We start from the raw sequence: 19501 nt of genomic DNA on the forward strand, positions 1-19501 counted from the left end.
GTCACTTTGCTGTATTTTAATCTGTGGTACATATAGTAGAAAAGCAAAGTTTACAACAAAGTGACTTCATCATAAGCCCGGCCGATCAGGAGCGTTTTGTGTCACGTGACAAACGTTTGAAAAAAATGCATAATTATTTATTGATTTCTGAATAAATTAAGCATTAATTTCAACTTTCGTTAGTAAATAACCATTTTTAAACTCACAATATACACTGATTACAATAATTCACAATTAATTTTTCGCATTGTCACATAGCCTGTTAATGGGGAAAGCTTCAATGATGAGTTTTTATGAATGCTTCTGTTGAAAATGTATAATATATATAATATATGTTGTATATTGTTAACTACACACGGCTCACCTATAGAGGGGCGGATGATACACACGGGCATGCCGGATGCGTGTGTCCTGACGGCTTCCTCGGCCACCGCCTTCGTGAGGCAGTACGTGTTCGGACGTTTGCCCAGGAGCCTGAAACATACGGCCAAATGTGTATTCACTGACCAATCGACCTGGTCACCACCGCCAGTAGATATGGGCAGTGTAACCCTAGTCATATAGTCAATGCGTCAACTTTGAGTCAACAACAACAGCCTGTAAATTCTTATGCTGGGCTAAATGCCTCCTCTCCCTTTGAGGAGGTTTGGAACATATTCTACAACGCTGTTCCAATGTTGGTGGAATACACATGTAGCAGAATTTCTATGAAATTTGTCACATGCAGGTTTCCTTCACCGCTGAGCACGAGATGAATTATAAAGACAAATTAAGCACATATATAAAGCGGTGCTTGCCTGGGTTTGAACCCGCAATCATCGGTTGAGATGCACGCGTTCTAACCACTGGGCCATCTCGACTCAACTTTGAGTAATAAGACTTGCACTACAGACTTGCACTACCAACAAGTAAAATATAATCAAATAAATATTAAAATAAATAACATAAATTCCACCAATCCGCATTGGAACAGCGTGGTGGTATGTTCCAAACCTCCTCAAAGTGAGAGGAGGCCTTTAGCCCAGCAGTGGGAATTTACAGGCTGTTGTTGTTGTTGTTGTTGTTGTTTGAAACTCACGTCGGCAAAATGGTCTCAATTAAATTGTCGTCCAGTTGAGCGATCGCTTCCAGCGCCTCCACAGTCATCGGGGGCTCGTAGATCCTGGAAACGAATACGATATTATCTTAATAACTTTAACAAGTAAAAACCATCCTTTGTACCTCAAATTTACCATCAACCTTGGTCAGTGACCCCACACCATAGCAATACAAAGAATCCATCTTTGAGGGTAGAATTTGTTGACGTTTCACGTTTTATTGCAGAGAGGAAACCTGCCCAGCACGCCCTTTTAAGGGCTATTATTGCCGGTACCTCATCTAGGTGTCCATCATAAAAGCAAAAGCCGCCTTTTTTATGGTATAGCTTGGCGGACGAGCATATGGGCCACCTGATGGTAAGTCACCATCACCCATAGACAATGACGCTGTAAGAAATATTAACTATTCCTTACATCGTCAATGCGCCACCAACCTTGGGAACTAAGATGTTATGTCCCTTGTGCCTGTAGTCACACTGACTCACCCTTCAAACCGGAACACAACAATACTGAGTACTGTTGTTTGGCGGTAGAATAACTGTTGAGTGGGTGGTACCTACCCAGATGGGCTTGCACAAAGCCCTACCACCAAGTTTCTTATCAAGTAAAAACCATCCGTTGTACCTCAAATTTACCGTCAACCTTGGTCAGTGACCCCACACCACATCAATACAAAGAATCCATTTTTGGCTGTAGAATTTGTTGACGTTTCACGTTTTATTACAGAGAGGAAACCTGCCCAGCGCGCCCTTTGAAGGGCTATTATTGCCGGTGCCTCATCTAGGTGTCCAGCATAAAAGCCACCTAGCTAGGTACAAAGTAAAGAATAACAATAATATATTCTTTATTGTACACCAAGATAACTATAACACGCAGGAAATAAATATAACAATATAAAGCATGGCACAAATGGCTTATCGCTGAAGAGCGATCTCTTGCAGGCAACCTTGGGGCAGGAAATGGTCTATTAACGGCATAGGTGTACAATTTCTTTAAATGGAATATTCAATATATATACAAAAATAAATAGATACATAGACACAGGCAAACATACATATATAATCAATAAATATGTAAATATAGTACGACACAACTTAGATGTAGCATCGGAAATTGCAATGGAATGAAAATAAAACCGATTACTGCCGATTTACACAACCAATAGAAATAGCTCCCTATCGCGCCATTCGACGCTATTCGTCGCTATAGATTCACGCGTCAGAGAAAGCAAGTGCATGTAAATCGACGCGTCATATTGACGAACATATTCGGTCATATGATATTACAAGTTATTACGTTTGTGCAATGATAATATTAGCATGAGAAATAAATATTGATAATTTGGGATAGCGTACTCGATTCGGATGTGATCGGTTTTACGAATTTTACCGATGCGACATCTAAGTTGTGTCTTACTATAATATAATCGATAAATACATATAAAGAAATATTTATATATTACAGAGTTACATTTCTGGAGCCGAGATGGCTCAGTGGTTAGAACGCGTGCATCTTAACCGATGATTGCGGGTTCAAACCCAGGCAAGCACCGCTGTTTCATGTGCTTAATTTGTCTTTATAATTCATCTCGTGCTCAGCAGTGAAGGAAAACATCGTGAGGAAACCTGCATGTGACAAATTTCATAGAAATTCTGCCACATGTGTATTCCACCAACCCGCATTGGAACAGCGTGGTGGAATATGTTCCAAGCCCTCTCCTCAAAAAGGGAGAGGAGGCCTTTAGCCCAGCAGTGGGAAATTTACAGGCTGTTACTTTACATTACTTTTTATTTCTGGGAAATGTTTCTTGACAGCAGAGAGAAATGCTCTTACTTCTCTTCAATGTACTCGAGGTGTGTGTTGGAGTATGCCGTGGACACGTGGGTTATGGCCTTGAGGTTCCTGCACTCCTTGGCCAGTCTGATCACCTCCACAGTGCCCTTCACGTTGATCGCCGTCGCTATAGACAGCTTCTCATCAAACTTCACAGTCGCCGCTGAATTTATGATTATTGTTACCTGGAAAAACGTAAGAAATTTATTTATTTTTAAACTATTATTGCTATTTAGCAATCTCTTTATTTACTTTAGATAGTCGAGATGGTTAGAACGCGTGCATCTTAACCGATGATTGCGGGTTCAAACCCAGGCAAGCACCGCTGATTCATGTGCTTAATTTGTCTTTATAATTCATCTCGTGCTCGGCGGTGAAGGAAAACATCGTGAGGAAACCTGCATGTAACAAATTTCATAGAAATTCTGCAACATGTGCATTCCACCAACCCGCATTGGGATAGCGTGGTGGAATATGTTCCAAACCCTCTCCTTAATGGAAGAGGAGGCCTTATCTCAGCAGTCTAAAACAAGTATGTATTAATATTAAAAAAAAAATTTCGCGTTGGGGGACCGAGCGCTATTGTACAAAATAATAATAAGTGTTAGATAAAAGATGAGATAGGTAAGCAAGTGACACTAATTAATTAGGAGCGGTCCCCCAACGCGAAGGTTTTTTTTAATATTAATACATACTTATACAGATAGGTACTTTAGGATTAATTTTCTTTTATTATTTTTTACTTTTTAAAGGTAGCTTATGTTTTTTGTGGCGGGGGTTTCTGAAATTTTTAATTAAATTTTTTATTTTATACTTTTTAAAGATAAACATCCTCATAATATCTCTGGTGAAGTTGTAAATACGTAGGTTCTTGTCGATTTAAAACATATAAGTTAAGATTACATTTTAAGGTCAATCTTGTTCTTTTTTATTTTAGTTACTAATTAATATTTTTTGTTTCTTAATTATTTTTTTTATTAATGTCAAAAATAATTGTTTTACATATTTCTAATAATGTTTTGAGCATCTGCCTTACGTTGGTTGCTAAGCAACGCTTTGTTATTAAACATTCCACATCGAATTTGGCTAGAGTATAGATTCAGTGTTTCTGGAAGAGATCTCTTGTTAGAGATAAGTTATCCCTTTGTACACATTTTTCATTTATATAATTTTCTGTATAGTCTGTTGGTACATAAATAAATAAAGTAGCAGTTTTTGCTCTTACCCTCGAAATAAGCAGTTTCCTATCATCGTCACTGATTCCCATACCGGGCAGCTCCATGTCTCCCACAATCGGTATCACTTTATAGATACCCTTAGGATTTGCTTCGAGAGCCCTTTGGAATATCTGAAAGTTAAGTATTAAATTCTTTAGATACGGACTTTATCTGAAAGATTAACTTATATTAATTTTTTTAAACGTGGACTTTAATGTCTAAACTTTGAGAGTTATGAACTTTGCTGTTACAATCAGGAAATATATTTAAAAACCACAATCTTTTGCATTCATTGCTCTTGTTCGTATCGCGAAAGCGTCAAGATTTACTGATTTACTGATTTTTTTGGAATTGACGTTATAATGCCAACATTCTGGCACGGGTATTGTAATACTTAAAAGAAGGTTCCAACAATTATTGTAATAGTGATAAGTTTTCAGACAAATAAATATATTTTCATTTTTATTTTCAATGCCAGTGTAACTACAGGCACAAGTAGGGTTGCCAGGTGTTAGGATAAAGCAGGACATACGTAGGATTTTTGAGTGCTTGTCCGGCCAAAATAAGCGGCATCCGGCCTGTTAGGATTTAGGTAGGATTTTTCAATTTCATAATTAAATAATTTTTGTTTTGTTATAATATAAAGACTGATGATTAAGAGAGTTAGAGACTGATTTATAATAAAGAAATATTAGCTTGATTTTGCTTTTGTTTTATTAAAATGCAATCAGAAAATCCCGGATTTCCATTTTTTTTAAGTAACACCAAAATTTTTCAAAAATGTGAAGCGACCGGATTTTTCGACCGAATGTTAGGACAAAAAAAAATTAGTTTTACACTTTTTATAAAAAAAAATGGACAAAAAAACAAGATGTCCGGATTTTTTACCCAAATGTCAGGAGAAACTCACAAGTCTGTCCGGCTTTTGCGTCTGAGTACCTGGCAACCCTAGGCACAAGGGACATAACATCTTAGTTCCAAAGGTTGGTGGCGCATTGACGACGTAAGGAACAGTTAATATTTCTTACAGCGTCATTGTCTATGGGCGATGGTGACCACTTACCATCAGGTGACCTATAGCATAAAAAAGGCAATAAGCCAAAGTGAGTTCGTGTATTGACTTATAACACTGGTTAGGATCGTAGTCGCTGTTCGTGTACTACGTACGAAGTCATCCAACATGTCTCTTATCCTAGAAGTCGGGTCTTTGCCTTTCTTCGGTCGCACCAGAACGTAGATGGTGTCCAATTCGCCGCACGAACGCAACAATTTCTCAATCAAAACTAAAACAACGACACATTTTATCAATATACTACCCATATGCTTTTAAATAAAACTACTTATAACGGGTAGTCTACCCGTGACCACGAACGCTGTAAAGTGCTCGAAACGTCGGGATGTCAAAAATAATTAATATACGCGATTCAAATCCGTTATAACTAGTTTTATTTAAATGTGTAATAATCGCGAAAATTTAAGACAACATTACCCATATGCTTGTAAGATATTTTAGTTACCCTATTCTCGTCTCCAATTAAGCGTTAAACTTGAAACTTTGCCCTACTTTACAAAGTTCAGCTGCTTTGTGGTTTTATTGGCTCGCTATATTGATTGATAAGTTTTTCCGTCAAGAAATTCTCATTCAAAATCAAAATAAACTTTATTCAAGTAGGCTTTTATAAGCACTTTTGAATCGTCAATTTACAATTAAGTGAAGCTACCGCCGGTTCGGAAAGTAGATTAGAACCGACAAGAAACTCAGTAGTTACTCTTTTTTAACATTTGAATTTACTAAACGGCAAAGTTAAAAATGTCTGCGGATTTTTATTATAGAAACGGATACCTTGCCCCAAGAAGGATTTATTGACTTTGCGGAGTCGGAAACTTGGCGTTATAAGTTTATCCTTACTCCTAGTGCATATACATTGATTATCACTGATTTTATCAAAGTGATCAATGTTACTGTGAATATACATAATATTGTTGTAAATATATTATAAAAAAACATTCGTTGCGAAGTTTGGATATTGACAAAACTTATACTGAAACATTAATGATTCAACGGGGAAATGATGTTAGCAATCTTGCTACCAATCCACGTGGTCGTGTAATACAATTTTTTTCACATTTAATGAGCTTAGTTAAGCTCTAAATTAAAATGTTTTTTATATATTTTGCAATCGTTATGTTCCACATAGTAGGTAGCTTAACTTAATTGTAAAATGACGATTCAAGAGTGCTTGTTAAAGCCTACTTGAATAAAGTTTATTTTGATTTTGATTTCTGATTAATGTGTTTCTTCTACAAAAGTAGCAACTGACTTGTTTCTTGTAAGAACTTAAAAGTAGAATCGACATTCGGATGATAGAACCCTGCTCTAGTAATATGTTGACTTCCTAAAGATTTATTTAAGCATTGATATTATTTACATTAATTAAAATAACATTTATTTTATTTCAAGCGAGGCCAAGTAAGATAAGTAGTTTCGTGTGCACTTTCAAATCAAATCATCACTACAAACTAACATAGTCTCCCAGCCGTGTCTGTCTGCCTGTATGTTCGCGATAAGCTCCAAAACTACTGAACGGCTTTTGGTTCACTAATAGACTGTGGGATTCATAAGGAAGGTTTGGGCATATAATTTGTTAAAGTTTTGTTTATGCACATAAGACGAAATAGAACGACAGTTGTTAAGCATGCCGGAAAAAGGCAAATATATATATATATATATATATATATATATATATATATATAGAAACAAAACTTATGTATCATGGCTGCTATCGTGTTACTTTTTTTATGGTATAGGTTGACGGACGAGCATATGGGCCACCTGATGGTAAGTGGTCACCATTACCCATAGACAATGACGCTGTAAGAAATATTAAGTATTCCTTACATCGTCAATGCGCCACCAACCTTGGGAACTAAGATATTATGTCCTTAGTGCCTGTTGTTACACTGGCTAACTCGCCCTTCAAACCAGAACACAACAGTACTGAGTACTGTTGTTTGGCGGTAGAATAACTGATGAGTGGGTGGTACCTACCCAGACGGGCTTGCACAAAGCCCTACCACCAAGAAAATAATTAATAAAATATATTAATCACTAAAATGATACCGGTAACAAAACCATGGAATTATTTATTTATTCCGTCCGATTGTTACTTTAATTGGTTTTTTTTAACATTCCTATGATTTTTTGGAAAACAGTAACTACTGAGTTTCTTACCGATTCTCTCTATGATTTGCAGTACGAACCCGTATATTTACATACATACCGTTTTATTTACATTATAGTTGTCTTTATTATAATTATATTTATATATATATTTTTAGAACCAGAAGTAGGAAATAGGTTAACCCCTAAAACAATTCTCTTTAATTTAAAATAACAATCAATCTACCACAATAGAAAAACATTTAGTCTACAACACAAATAACCATCAATAATCACATTACACCGTAATAATTATTCAATTCTTGGTTTAATGGCTTTTAGTTGTGCCGACAAGGCACAGATTATTTCGCCAATGTCACGTAGGATGGAGAAGACACGAAAGAGATTGATTGGTACAGTTGAGGAAACAAACTCAATTAAATTTTGAAGATTAGCATAGTCGTAGTAATTTCCTTGTTAATCCTTAACCTAGAACAACACAAACATTAAGGGTTAATGAAAAGGTACAGTAAAAATAATTGTTAGTACTCTAAACTAAATAATATACTTAAATATCACACTCAATTGGACTATTTACAACTTAATTTTATTGCATTTAATATATTTACATAGAAAAGTACAAAATGGACTAAACACAAACGTCAACAAACATTCAACATTTATAGGGCGAGGGACTTTAGGAGGGAGAACATCATAAATGGGATGAAGAAGTTTAGGACAAAGGAACAGGATATGGGTTGCGGAGCCTTCGTCTAGGCCACATTCACACAGCGAGTGATCTCGAACTCTTATCTTAGCTAGGTGGATAGGTGTACAGGAATGGCCGAGGCGTAATCGACAGATAGTGGAAATGACCCAACGATCAGCGTGCCTGAGAAACGAAAACCAAGGACGCCTCGGAATTTCAGGTTGTAACGCCGAGTAATACTTACCCTTAACCGATTTTGATGAAATCCAAAAAGAGCTCCAGGATTTAACCATTTGAACCTTCGCAAGAGTGAGCAAGTCTCTAGCGGAATTGACAAAATGCTCAGATGAGCTAGATTGAATAGCAGTCTTTGCATATGAGTCAGCCATCTCGTTTCCAATAATACCGGAATGACTTGGAATCCAGACGAGCAAAACTTGTAGACCCTGTTGATGACAGGACAACAGGGCCTCTCTGATCTTAAAAACGATAGAAAGTCTTAATTTGCTACGAAAAGGATTTTCCTTAATGGCCAACAGACAGCTTAAAGAGTCAGATAAAATAATAGACTGAGGTATGTTGTGCGATTGGGCATACTTAATAGCTTCCAGTAAAGCAATGGCTTCACCTGAAAATACAGAAGTTTCTGGGGGGCATTTAAAAAGGAGTGCTATTTTATATTTTGGTATCCAACAAGCTGCGCCAACGCATCTGTTGGGTGAGAGTTTAGAGGCATCAGTATATATAGCGAGGTGATTTGGCCAATTTTGATGAAAGATTCTTTGAAATTGGATAGCAGTATCAGAAGAACCTTTTATAAGACCGAGATTTGTGATAATAAGAGGATTATATAAAAGAGCATTAAATGAGGTGGAAAAAAGGGGATTAGAAGGAAAAGTGGAAAGGGTATGGGGGAGGTTGGTGTACTTGAGAAAACTGTTTAATAGGAACGAGGATTTCGAACTGTCTGGGTTGTAAAGGTGGGATAATTTGTTTAATCGAGGCAATAGAGGATGGGAAGATAACTGTAACAATTTGATGACAAAGCGGTCACATAAATATTGCCTCCTTATATGTAGAGGAGGGTCAACGCACTCAACCTGTAGAGCATTAGTAGGGGTGGATTTCATCGCACCCAAGATTATGCGCAAACATTTGTACTGAATTTTGTTTAATTTTTCTGAAGCAGATTTATTGAAGGGATCTAGAACAAACAGTCCATAGTCCAAATGACTACGAACTATTGCGTTATAGATCAACTTCAATGTATAAGGGTGAGCTCCCCACCAAACTCCAGATACTGCTCTAAGGGCATTAATTGATTTTTCACATTTCTTGGTTAAATGGTCAGAGTGTGAAATTCCGTTCAGTCGTTGATCGAGAATAATACCAAGAAATTTTGTTTTGTCTACAAAATTGATACGTTGACCCTCATAAAACAAATTAATAGAAGGTATATGTCTCTTTTTAGTAAATATCACTGCTTGACTTTTGGCCAACGACAGCGATAAGCCATGGTCACAGAGCCACTGGTGTAGGTAATGCAAAGCAGAGTTTAATCGAAACGTTAAATTTTCAATGGAGCTAGATCTAAAATACAAAACAGTGTCATCAGCGTACTGGAGTATGTTGCAAAAATTGTTAACAGACAAATCGAGGTCATGGGTGTATATGCTATAAAGCAGAGGACTGAGTACTGAGCCTTGAGGGAGACCTTTCCAGACAAGTCTGGGGGGAAGAGAGTGATGTTGGTGTCTTACCGTTATGGATCTGCAAGTTAACAGATTACATATGAGATGCACAATCCTCGGTGGAATACTCAGCTGTTGCATTTTCTGCCTGTGTAACGGAAGAAGGACATTGTCATATGCAGAAGATATATCAAGAAAGATTCCCACAAGGTACTCTCCTTTAGCAAAGGCAATTCGAATGTCTGTTGTAAGTATGCTTAGACTGTCAATGGTGCTCAACCCCTTCCGAAAGCCAAATTGAGAGGGAGCAAGTATATTTCTGCTTTCCATTAACCATTCCAAGCGGTTCTTCAAAAGATGTTCAGTGATCTTTGCCAGGGTTGACGATAAAGCTATCGGTCTATATGAGTTGCAATCTGAAGGGTTCTTACCCGGTTTAAGAATCGGGACAACAATTTGTGACTTCCAAGATTGCGGGACGATTCCTTTGATAAAAACCGAGTTAATTATATTTAAAAAACAAGTTTTCGCTTTATCGTTTAATTTAGAGATAAAAGAGTAAGGAACGCCATCTTCCCCAGGAGTAGAATCAGATAAACCATTTAAAGCACAATTAAGTTCAGAAAAAGAAAAGGGGGCATCCATTTCATCCAAAGTAGATGCAGGCGTAGAATTTAGAAAACTGTCCTCATAAGGGACAAATGGGGGGGCAAGCTTGTCAGCGAAATTGTTAAGCCACTCAGAAGGAGTATTTGAGGAAGGATTGACAGAGTTAAGGCAACGGCGAAATTTTTTTAGTTGGGACCAAACTGCAGAGGAAGAGGAACGAGGACTCAGGGATTCACAAAAATGAATCCAACTGACTTTCTTCTTTTTAGAAATAAGCTGTTTAAATTTTGCGTCGATTCTCTGATACCTACTAAAATTATCCGTTGACATACACAATGTGTATGAAACTTCAGCCTCTAGCCTCTGTTCAGATAATCGCTTGCATTCCTCATCCCACCAAGGGGTGGAAAGCAAATGAGTTTTTGAGATACGCTTTTTAGGGAAATGAAGATCAGCTGCAGTTAAAATGCCATTAAGGAAAAGATCATAGCAAACAATTACATCTCCATAGTCTTGTGAAACAAAGAGGTTGTCGATCATGGTATCAACAGACTCAGCATATGCAGACCAGTTAACATTTTTTAACTTATATTTTAATAAGGGGTTTGGATTTATATGGGGAATGGATCGGTGATTTAAAGAAAGGACAATAGGAAAGTGGTCACTACCAAAAGAGGAAGAGAGGACATTCCAGGATATTTGAGAAGCGAGGACTGGAGAGGATAAGGATAAGTCTACAGCGGATTTTGGGTTTTGGTTAGGGTATACTCTACGAGTTGGTGAGCCATTATTGAGGATGCAAAGGTTTGCATCATCAAATATGTCCATCAACAAGAGAGCAAATGGGTCACAGAAATGTGAACCCCAGGAGGTGTGATGGGCGTTGAAATCACCCATTACAAGGATAGGACTAGGAAGACAGGAAATGATGGCAGAAATATCAGGAATTAAAGCTGGATTAGGATGAGGAATGTACAGGGAAAGAAAAGAGATGTTCAGGGCTCGGACAGCAACAGCATTAATATGCTGGTTGGGAAGGGATAAGGGAATTTGGGAAAAGGGGAGGGAGTGCCGTATAAAAATGGCACTCCCTGCATAACCATCATTTCTGTCATCCCTCAAACAGGAGAAGCCTGGGACCCGGAATCGGGATCCAGGGATCAACCATGTTTCAGAGACGGCAATAATGATAGGTTTATGGAGGTTAATCAGTGAGAGGAGTTCATGTTTTTTAGGACGGACGCTCTTGCAGTTCCATTGAAGGAAGCTGATTATTAGGGCCATTGTGAAGGATGGAGAATAATTGACATAAGTCTTGAGCAACGTTGGACGGTAAGGGGATGTCGTTACATGTTGAAATAATACTAAGAAGTATTTTTGTTAGCATTTCTAAGAAGTTAGGATTGCTATTAAGAGGATTAGGAGTGTTTTGGTTGAGAGCACAACCGTTAGGAGCAGAAGAGGGACAATTACTAATGATCGACTGGTGGGCCTGCTTATCATACCCCTTACCAAGAGGTGATCTTGGGCGAGGAGTACTGATAACAGTCTTCCGATAGGACCTATTAGTTGAAGGGATAGGTTGATTTTGGATATTTGGAGAATATGAGGGAGGGGTAAACATCTCCTTTGCAATCTCTGCATAGGATCTACGAACAGGAGGGAACCGAGAGGATGCTTCAATATAAGATATGTTATCCTGAGACATAACTATTTTAATTGACTGTTGACGGGAAAACTCAGGACAGTCCTTGTCTGTTGTATAATGGATACCAGAGCAGTGTAAGCAAGTGGCGTTATCCTTACTTACACTACAAGACTCACCTGTGTGGGATTTGGCACACTTATAACACCTAGGTTGAGATCTGCACTGTGTTTTAATATGACCATAACGACAGCAATTAAGGCATTGGATGGTCGGAAGTTTGTAAGTCTCTACTGGAAGGGATGTATGGTAGGAAAAAACTTTTGAAGGAAGTATTTGCCCTCTAAAAGTAATAACAACAGATTGGGTAGGAACCCATGTTGTTACACTGTCATTAATTGTCTTTCTACTTAGTCTTCTTATTTTCATTACTTCACCACATCCAGTGGGAAGTTCAAGTGACATAGCAAGTTCTTCCATCGTCCAGTCCACGGGGATACCCTTAATTAAACCCATTCTGGTTACATTGAAAGTCGGTACAGTTGCTTTATACTTGCACATTTCAACGATAGGATTTGCCAGAAATGAGTTTGCTGCTTTAGCTGATGAAAATTCAACAGAAATTTTGTTTCGACCTATATTTTTAACACCATCATTAATAATTCCTTGAATTTTATGGGTGTGCAGAAATTGTCCAAATTTAATTGCTCGGATAGTAGTTCCTGAGGCTGGGTCAGACACTTCCCGGGACACTTGAACGATGAAAGGACCTTTGTCATCGTCAGAATATATTTTAGGGCCTTCAGAGAAGGATGGGTGAGTGTAAATTGTTTGAATAGAGGGATTTGCCGAATTTGGATGAATTATTGTTTTTTTAGGATTAGTATCGGAATTAATTGATTCGTCAACTTGGCGTTTTCGAGAAACAGGAGTAGAGGTAGGACAAGGCGTATCAGTATTTGTTTGTAATGAGCCACCCGGATCCGGGGGTTCAGGCGGAGGATCAACCTCCATTATAAAACTTACAAGCTAAAAATTATTAATATACTATAAATACTTACAAGATTTAAAAATATTAGTAACACCACTTAACCCAACTACCAACTAAAGCACTATTAACAATAAAATATACTACAAAACTAAACGTAAACACTCAGAATCTCTGAACACGTGTGTTAACCAACGCTAACGCAAGCGAAAAACCACAAATTGGTAAACTCAAATTACAACTTATATTGACAATTAGCATATCGTAATAATTATATTCGCGATCTCAATGTGTCAACTACGAATCTCCCGCCTTTGTTTATTTTTTTTTTTTAAAGGGAAGTTGTGTGATTGACGCAGATGTTGCTTGTTTATTCCAACAATATATATCATTGCATATTTTTTGCTTTCAGAATAATTAACGAATCTTCTAAGCTATCCGTTATGGTACATTTTATTTTTTATATCTATGCAGTTTGTCTCTAACCAGACTGTGGGCCATTAGCCGACATATATTGATTAGTATACATATATAAACTACACATATAAAACGATTGAAAGCATAACAAATGTTATCTACAATTACGCTATACTGTAAAAAGTGAATATTATTAAATACACCAGTAGAAAGTATAATATTTATTTATTGTTGGTTTTATTTTTATATTATTACCCTGAAGTTTACAAATCGAATCTTTTACAATAATTTTTTAAATGTCGTTCCATGCGCGACTTTCTCTTGTTTTTTTAATAATCCGTTTTCGCGGGAAAACATCTTGTATTATTTTATACAGCCATACCAATGACGTTCTAAAATCGATTACACTTTTACGAAAACGGATACACTAAAAAAATATGAGTTAATTAAATATATAATTATAATATAAATGTATTAGCATAAAGAAATATTTCTAACAATATATTGGGTATAAGTGTCGATTTTATTAAAAAATCCAGGTCAGCAAAGTGCGAACATAATATAACACATAAATATATTGATTTATTGACGCTAATATAGCAAGACAAAAATATATTCTTTATATTGATAGTAGAGTTATGTTGATAAGTATTTCACACAAATTGTCAACGGGTTCCGTGGTGTAGTGGTTATCACATCTGCTTTACACGCAGAAGGCCGCCAGTTCGATCCTGGCCGGAATCACACTTTTGAATTTTTTTTTTAATAATATTATTATTATTTTAGTAATTTCCTACAGCTCAATATATGATAATATAATATGAATTACATGGTTTACATTTTCGAAATAAAAAAAATACACATAACGACCCAGCCTCAAGCGATAGATTATAGTAATTCGCATACAGCTGATAGTCGGGGTAGTTCTTCTTACCATTGGTACAAATGCATAATATCAAAAACACCACCAATATTAGTTACTAGTATTCTAAACAATTTGAAGGTCAAAGGTCTATAGCATTCATAGCGTTGCTCTTATATATCATATACCATTAATCCTTTAGCGTTCAGTCCACGAGTATTTTATCTCACAATATTCCGACTTTAGCAATTTTGAATGCTATACTAAAGCAAACATCGGTTGAATGATCAAATGAGGTGTCAAAAATGCACACTGTTAAAAAATCACTCTCCAAAATTTTCTTTATTTTTTGTTTAAAATCTATTTTAACAGTTTAATAAAGTAATATTTTACATAAGTGACATATATAGGCTACTTTACATAAGTTATTGTGGTTCTTATGTCTTTAATCGCATATTAATTGCACTTACCCATTGGCTCTACAAACTCTCTCAAGGAGTTTTTTTGTCACATCACAAGTAAAATATTATTTATATTATATTTAAATACAATATATTATACTTAAATACAATGGCAAGAGTGGTAGATATACTATATATGGCAGAATTCGAAAAACAACTGAAATCCACAAGTAGCACTGAAGGTAACAGGAATAGTCTTGATAAACTTGCAAGTGAGTTTAAAGAGTTTAAGGCCTCAGTGTGGAACATCTTGGACCTCCTAAGGACACTTGTCACTAATTTATCTTCACAAATTGATGATATCGACAACACTTCTAGAAGAAATGCTCTGCTGTTCGGTGGTATTCAGGAGGCTGAAGGTGAGAACTTGGTTTCAACTGTCCTTGGAACAATTCAAGTGTTGATGGTTATCCCTGATATTCAGCCAGGTGTGATCCAGTACTGCCATTGTATAGGAAGTAAGTCTGAGAAGGCTCCTCGACCCATTGTTGTTTGATTTAATGACTTAAAAGTCAAAAGTCTCATTTGGAGTAATAAAAATAAATTGAAATCGTCTCCAGTTGTGCTGAGTGAAATCTTGACTAAGGTTCGTCAATCTCTCTTCACAAAAGCAAGAAAAAGATTTGGCATAACTAACACCTGGACCCTTAATGGAAACATATATATCAAATTGCCAAATAACGAACGCAGGCGTGTCACAACTCAGGAAGATTTCGATGAATGTCTGAAGATGTTCCCCAGTTCATCGCCTTCAACACAGTCCGTTGACAAGCCTGCCAGCTCTGTGCAGCCGAGTCACCCTGCAGCTCTTCCTGACGCCAGCAAAAGGCCACTTACGCGACTAGATTAGAAGAATAAGAAGCAATAGAATGTTGTTATCCTATGTATTCAATATCTTGTTTTGGTTTTACTTTCATTTATTTTATTTATAATCACCCCATAGTACACATTGAAGTCTCTCTATTCTTTCGATAATATTTCGTATTATTTGCAATTAATATGCATATGTATGAAATTTATTTAAAATAAACACAATGTTTATGTTAAGTTACAGTTCACTTACACTCAATTGTTTTTTACCATCACAATGATGTTTATATTGTCCCACAGTGGTCATTTCTTGTGGGTAATTGTGTTACTATATTTTCTTTTCTTTTAATTATTAGTGTACCCGTAGCAATTACAATATTTTTATTCTTTATCCAAGTTACATGTTAATACCGGGTATATTTGTTTATCAATTCCATACTGTTGACACTTGACAAGTTGACACCTGAACAGGGCTGCCAATGCCTATTCACCTAATTCCCCAAAAATCTAAGCGAAATTCCCCAAATTGGGGAAAAGAAATGTCCCAATTCCCCACATAGAAATAAAGGGAAAAAATCATGTATATTGTATGTTTGTTTTTCATTTCCTAACAATAAAATCAAATTTTCGAGGTAAATTTCGTTAAATCAGACTAGTCATGGTTAACTTGAAATTAGGGGCCTTTTTTGAAAACTTTTTAGGTAACAATGTTTTAATTGATAATAATTAACTGTGATGCTAAAATATTCATTGTTATTATTTATACTGTTAAGTTTAAGTAACCTTGTGAGTTTATGATGCTACAATTATATTGTAAATATTTCTAGAAATAGAAATATATATGGAAGTTTAAATAACTATGGTATGTTGCTAACGTAGTATACCGACAGTGAACATGATTTGGAATACTATGCACATTCGAATTTTATGCACACTTTTAGGGTAGGGTCAAAACTGATATACCCATGTGATTTCACCATGTCTCTCTGTTAGTGTGTTTATCCGCGTTTCATCAAAATTTTAAAGGAAAATTATTACGGCTAACAAGGCTCTATTTTACTACTTATAGCCGAAATGGTCTAGTGGTGTGAACACGGCGATCTAAACCGAAGGTCACGGATTCAACCCCTGGTTAGTACCGCTGAATCTTCTAGTGCTAAATTAATTGATGTTTTAATACATTTCGTGCTCGGTGGTGAAGAAAAACATCGTGAAGAAACCTGAATATGCCGAATAAAATTTGACACATGTATATCCACCATCCCGTAGTGGTGCAGCGTGGTGAATTAATTAATTAATTAAACCTTCTCCTTAATAGAATAAATAAAAATTTTAACAAAAAGTTATTATTATTATTAGTTTACGTTATATAATCGTGAATCGACTTTTAAGTAGTCTAATATTTTTCATTTCATTTTACCTAGGAGGACTCTATATTACTTTTTAGTGCATATTCATTTGTTTTAAAATAGTGTTTTGTTTGAAGTCGGTTTTTCTTTTTGTTAAAATTTTATATACTATGTAGCGATGAACTCGTAAACTGCTCACAGTGCGATATGGGGCAGAATTGCTGTTATATCGTTAAGTCCGCCCTTCGTACATGATTTATTTGTGCAATAAAGAATAAAAAAAATATCCACTAAAATCTCAGCTGTTACACATTTTCATGAATCATATATAATAATTACTAGTAGTCGCCCGCGGCTTCGCTCGCGTTTTAGGATGCTGGTTGTCATGTTAGGCAAAATGTTTACTTGTTCAGGTTCAGCGGATTGGTCGTAAACGCCAGACAGACTGACATACAGAGTTACTTTCACATTTATAATATTAAATATTTATTATAGATAATGTTCTTACGGGATATACATAAATAGATTTTTTTTAGCTTTTTTCAGCCTTTGGCCCTACGTTACTGGAGAATGTATCCCCCATAGTCCGTCCACACGTCATCCTGCACTGCGCTTGCCTAAGCGTGGTCTGCATTCGAGGCCGTGAATATTATTTAATATTACATTTAAATTGTTTTCTGGTCATTTCTTTTCCGAATCGGTGGTAGCTTTACATTTGATACAATTTTCAAAAATTACTAATTCAAAAGTGCTAATGAGAGACCGCTTTTATAAAGTAAATTTTAATTTTGACTTTACATAAAGTTATAAAATTAAATAAACGCATAAACTTTATAAATTCAAAAATAAATCGTTGGAATAAGGGAAAATAAAAAAAAAAACAAAATAGGTGTGAATTTAACTACTTCGGAAACAAATTTGCCATTTAAATCGGTAAAAATTTTATTCGATAATGTACATCACTGATTACTGTAGACATCGGCCAATAACATGACAGATCAAGCTAAAGCCTGTTTATCTGCGCTTCTTGCCATTAGATTCGTTACGATAGAAAAAATAATGACGCAGTTATATTGTTTATATTTGTCGTCACATCGAAACCAGATTTTCTAACAACTATATAAACAATTTTTTTTCTAAAGTTCGCATTTGCTGTAGTGTTTTACAAATTGCGCAAAAACTCGGTAAATGAATAAAAAATTAATAACTGTTTTGTAATATAAACTATGGGTAGTTGCATGTAACTTACAAAATTATATTAATTTTACGTTTATAAGATTCCATTTTAATGTAATACTACATTATTATAGCATTATTATAGTCTGTGTATCAACGAGTTTTATAACATTTTTTTATCTGGCGACATAAATATTGCTAGATACTCGACATGGCGGGAAATTTATATTATACATCTGTGTTGAAGAACATCTCATCATCATCATCATCATCATCATCAACAACAGAACTATCGATAGTGTAATTTCAGTAGTTCGGGATGGCCAAAATAATATTATCGTTTTACAATTATGCTCCAATCTCTCTGTCTTTTGGTACAACGCCCCGCTAAAGTCCAATTGTCATTTAATACTGGCATGTAGCCAGTATTAAATACTATGCCATATAAAATAATGTTAATTACATTTTATCAAATTATTGATCGATTAATCAGAAACCAATCGTATGGCGTCAATTCGATATCAAATGTTTATTTTGCTTTTTTCTTCTTGTTGTTGGTCTATAGGTACTGTCACGGCAGCATGCGTAAGCGATCCCGTGGCGTCCGCCGAAAGACGGAGAGGGTAGCGCTGGTTTTTTAGTGGGTAAACCCGGCGGACCTGGGCGCACTAGGCGTTCAGGAAACCGGGGAGTCAGCCATCACGTGGGGGAAGCGCGAAAAGCGATTTTGAAACAAAAAAAAATTGGCTATAGGTAATAATATTATAAATTAAAAACTGCCTGTCCGTCCGATGAACCGAATTTGATGAAATTTATCGTTAAACAAACTTGAACTCTAAGGAAGGACATACAGGCTACTATTTTGCCTAGCATATAATAATCAACCTCTCAAAAGGCGAGCGGAGACAATGAGTACTATATATATCTATATGTACATTATTGGTTACGGTTCTCATAAATGAATTAATAAGTATATAACACATCAAAATGTCTCACAAAAAACATACCTTAAACGTAGAGGTTTAAAGAAAACAACAACAATATTAATTAAATATTTATTTAAAATCTAAACAATCACCTTGAATATACAATTTAGCAATAAATACACAAGGCAGAGCAGAGAGCGGTCCACTTTTATGGCGATATTATTCAGAGCACGACCTTCTCTATGACGCGACTCGCCTTCAGACTTATCCTGCCATCTGCGGACACAACACAAGATCACATTAGACGACGTCGCGCCTCAGAGCATCCCACCAACAACCCGGGACCAAAAGTATACTATGTATTGCCAGCAACGAATATGATATGGTCAAACGATTGTTATATATGCTGTTAGAACACTTGGACCAAATAGCTTCATTCAAAAGTATAACAGCTCGCCTTGATACCTCCACTGGTACTTGTTTAATTTTTGTGCAGAGGACCGGAATTGCAATTCCAAGCATTAATAATAATTTGTACAGTTAACTTTTTT

General features: G+C 36.1%; 1 protein-coding gene and 1 non-coding gene across 2 annotated transcripts in view; one reads left to right on the forward strand and one right to left on the reverse strand.

Moving 5' to 3' along the window:
• Positions 1–19501, reverse strand: part of LOC124541836 (fatty acyl-CoA reductase wat-like) — a 49071-nt gene that overhangs the window by 4469 nt on the left and 25101 nt on the right. The window contains exons 4-8 of the mRNA XM_047119744.1: positions 5315–5430; positions 4156–4278; positions 2931–3115; positions 1079–1162; positions 233–474 (exon numbers count right to left, since the gene is read on the reverse strand). Coding sequence (XP_046975700.1) covers positions 233–474; positions 1079–1162; positions 2931–3115; positions 4156–4278; positions 5315–5430 — 750 coding nt within the window. The remainder of the gene's footprint in view (positions 1–232; positions 475–1078; positions 1163–2930; positions 3116–4155; positions 4279–5314; positions 5431–19501) is intronic.
• On the forward strand, positions 14038–14110 carry Trnav-uac. The gene has a single exon. It is a non-coding gene; the product is annotated as a tRNA-Val (tRNA).

The sequence above is a fragment of the Vanessa cardui genome, chromosome 29, assembly GCF_905220365.1.
Source record: "Vanessa cardui chromosome 29, ilVanCard2.1, whole genome shotgun sequence".
NCBI classification, from domain to species: Eukaryota; Metazoa; Arthropoda; class Insecta; order Lepidoptera; family Nymphalidae; genus Vanessa; species Vanessa cardui.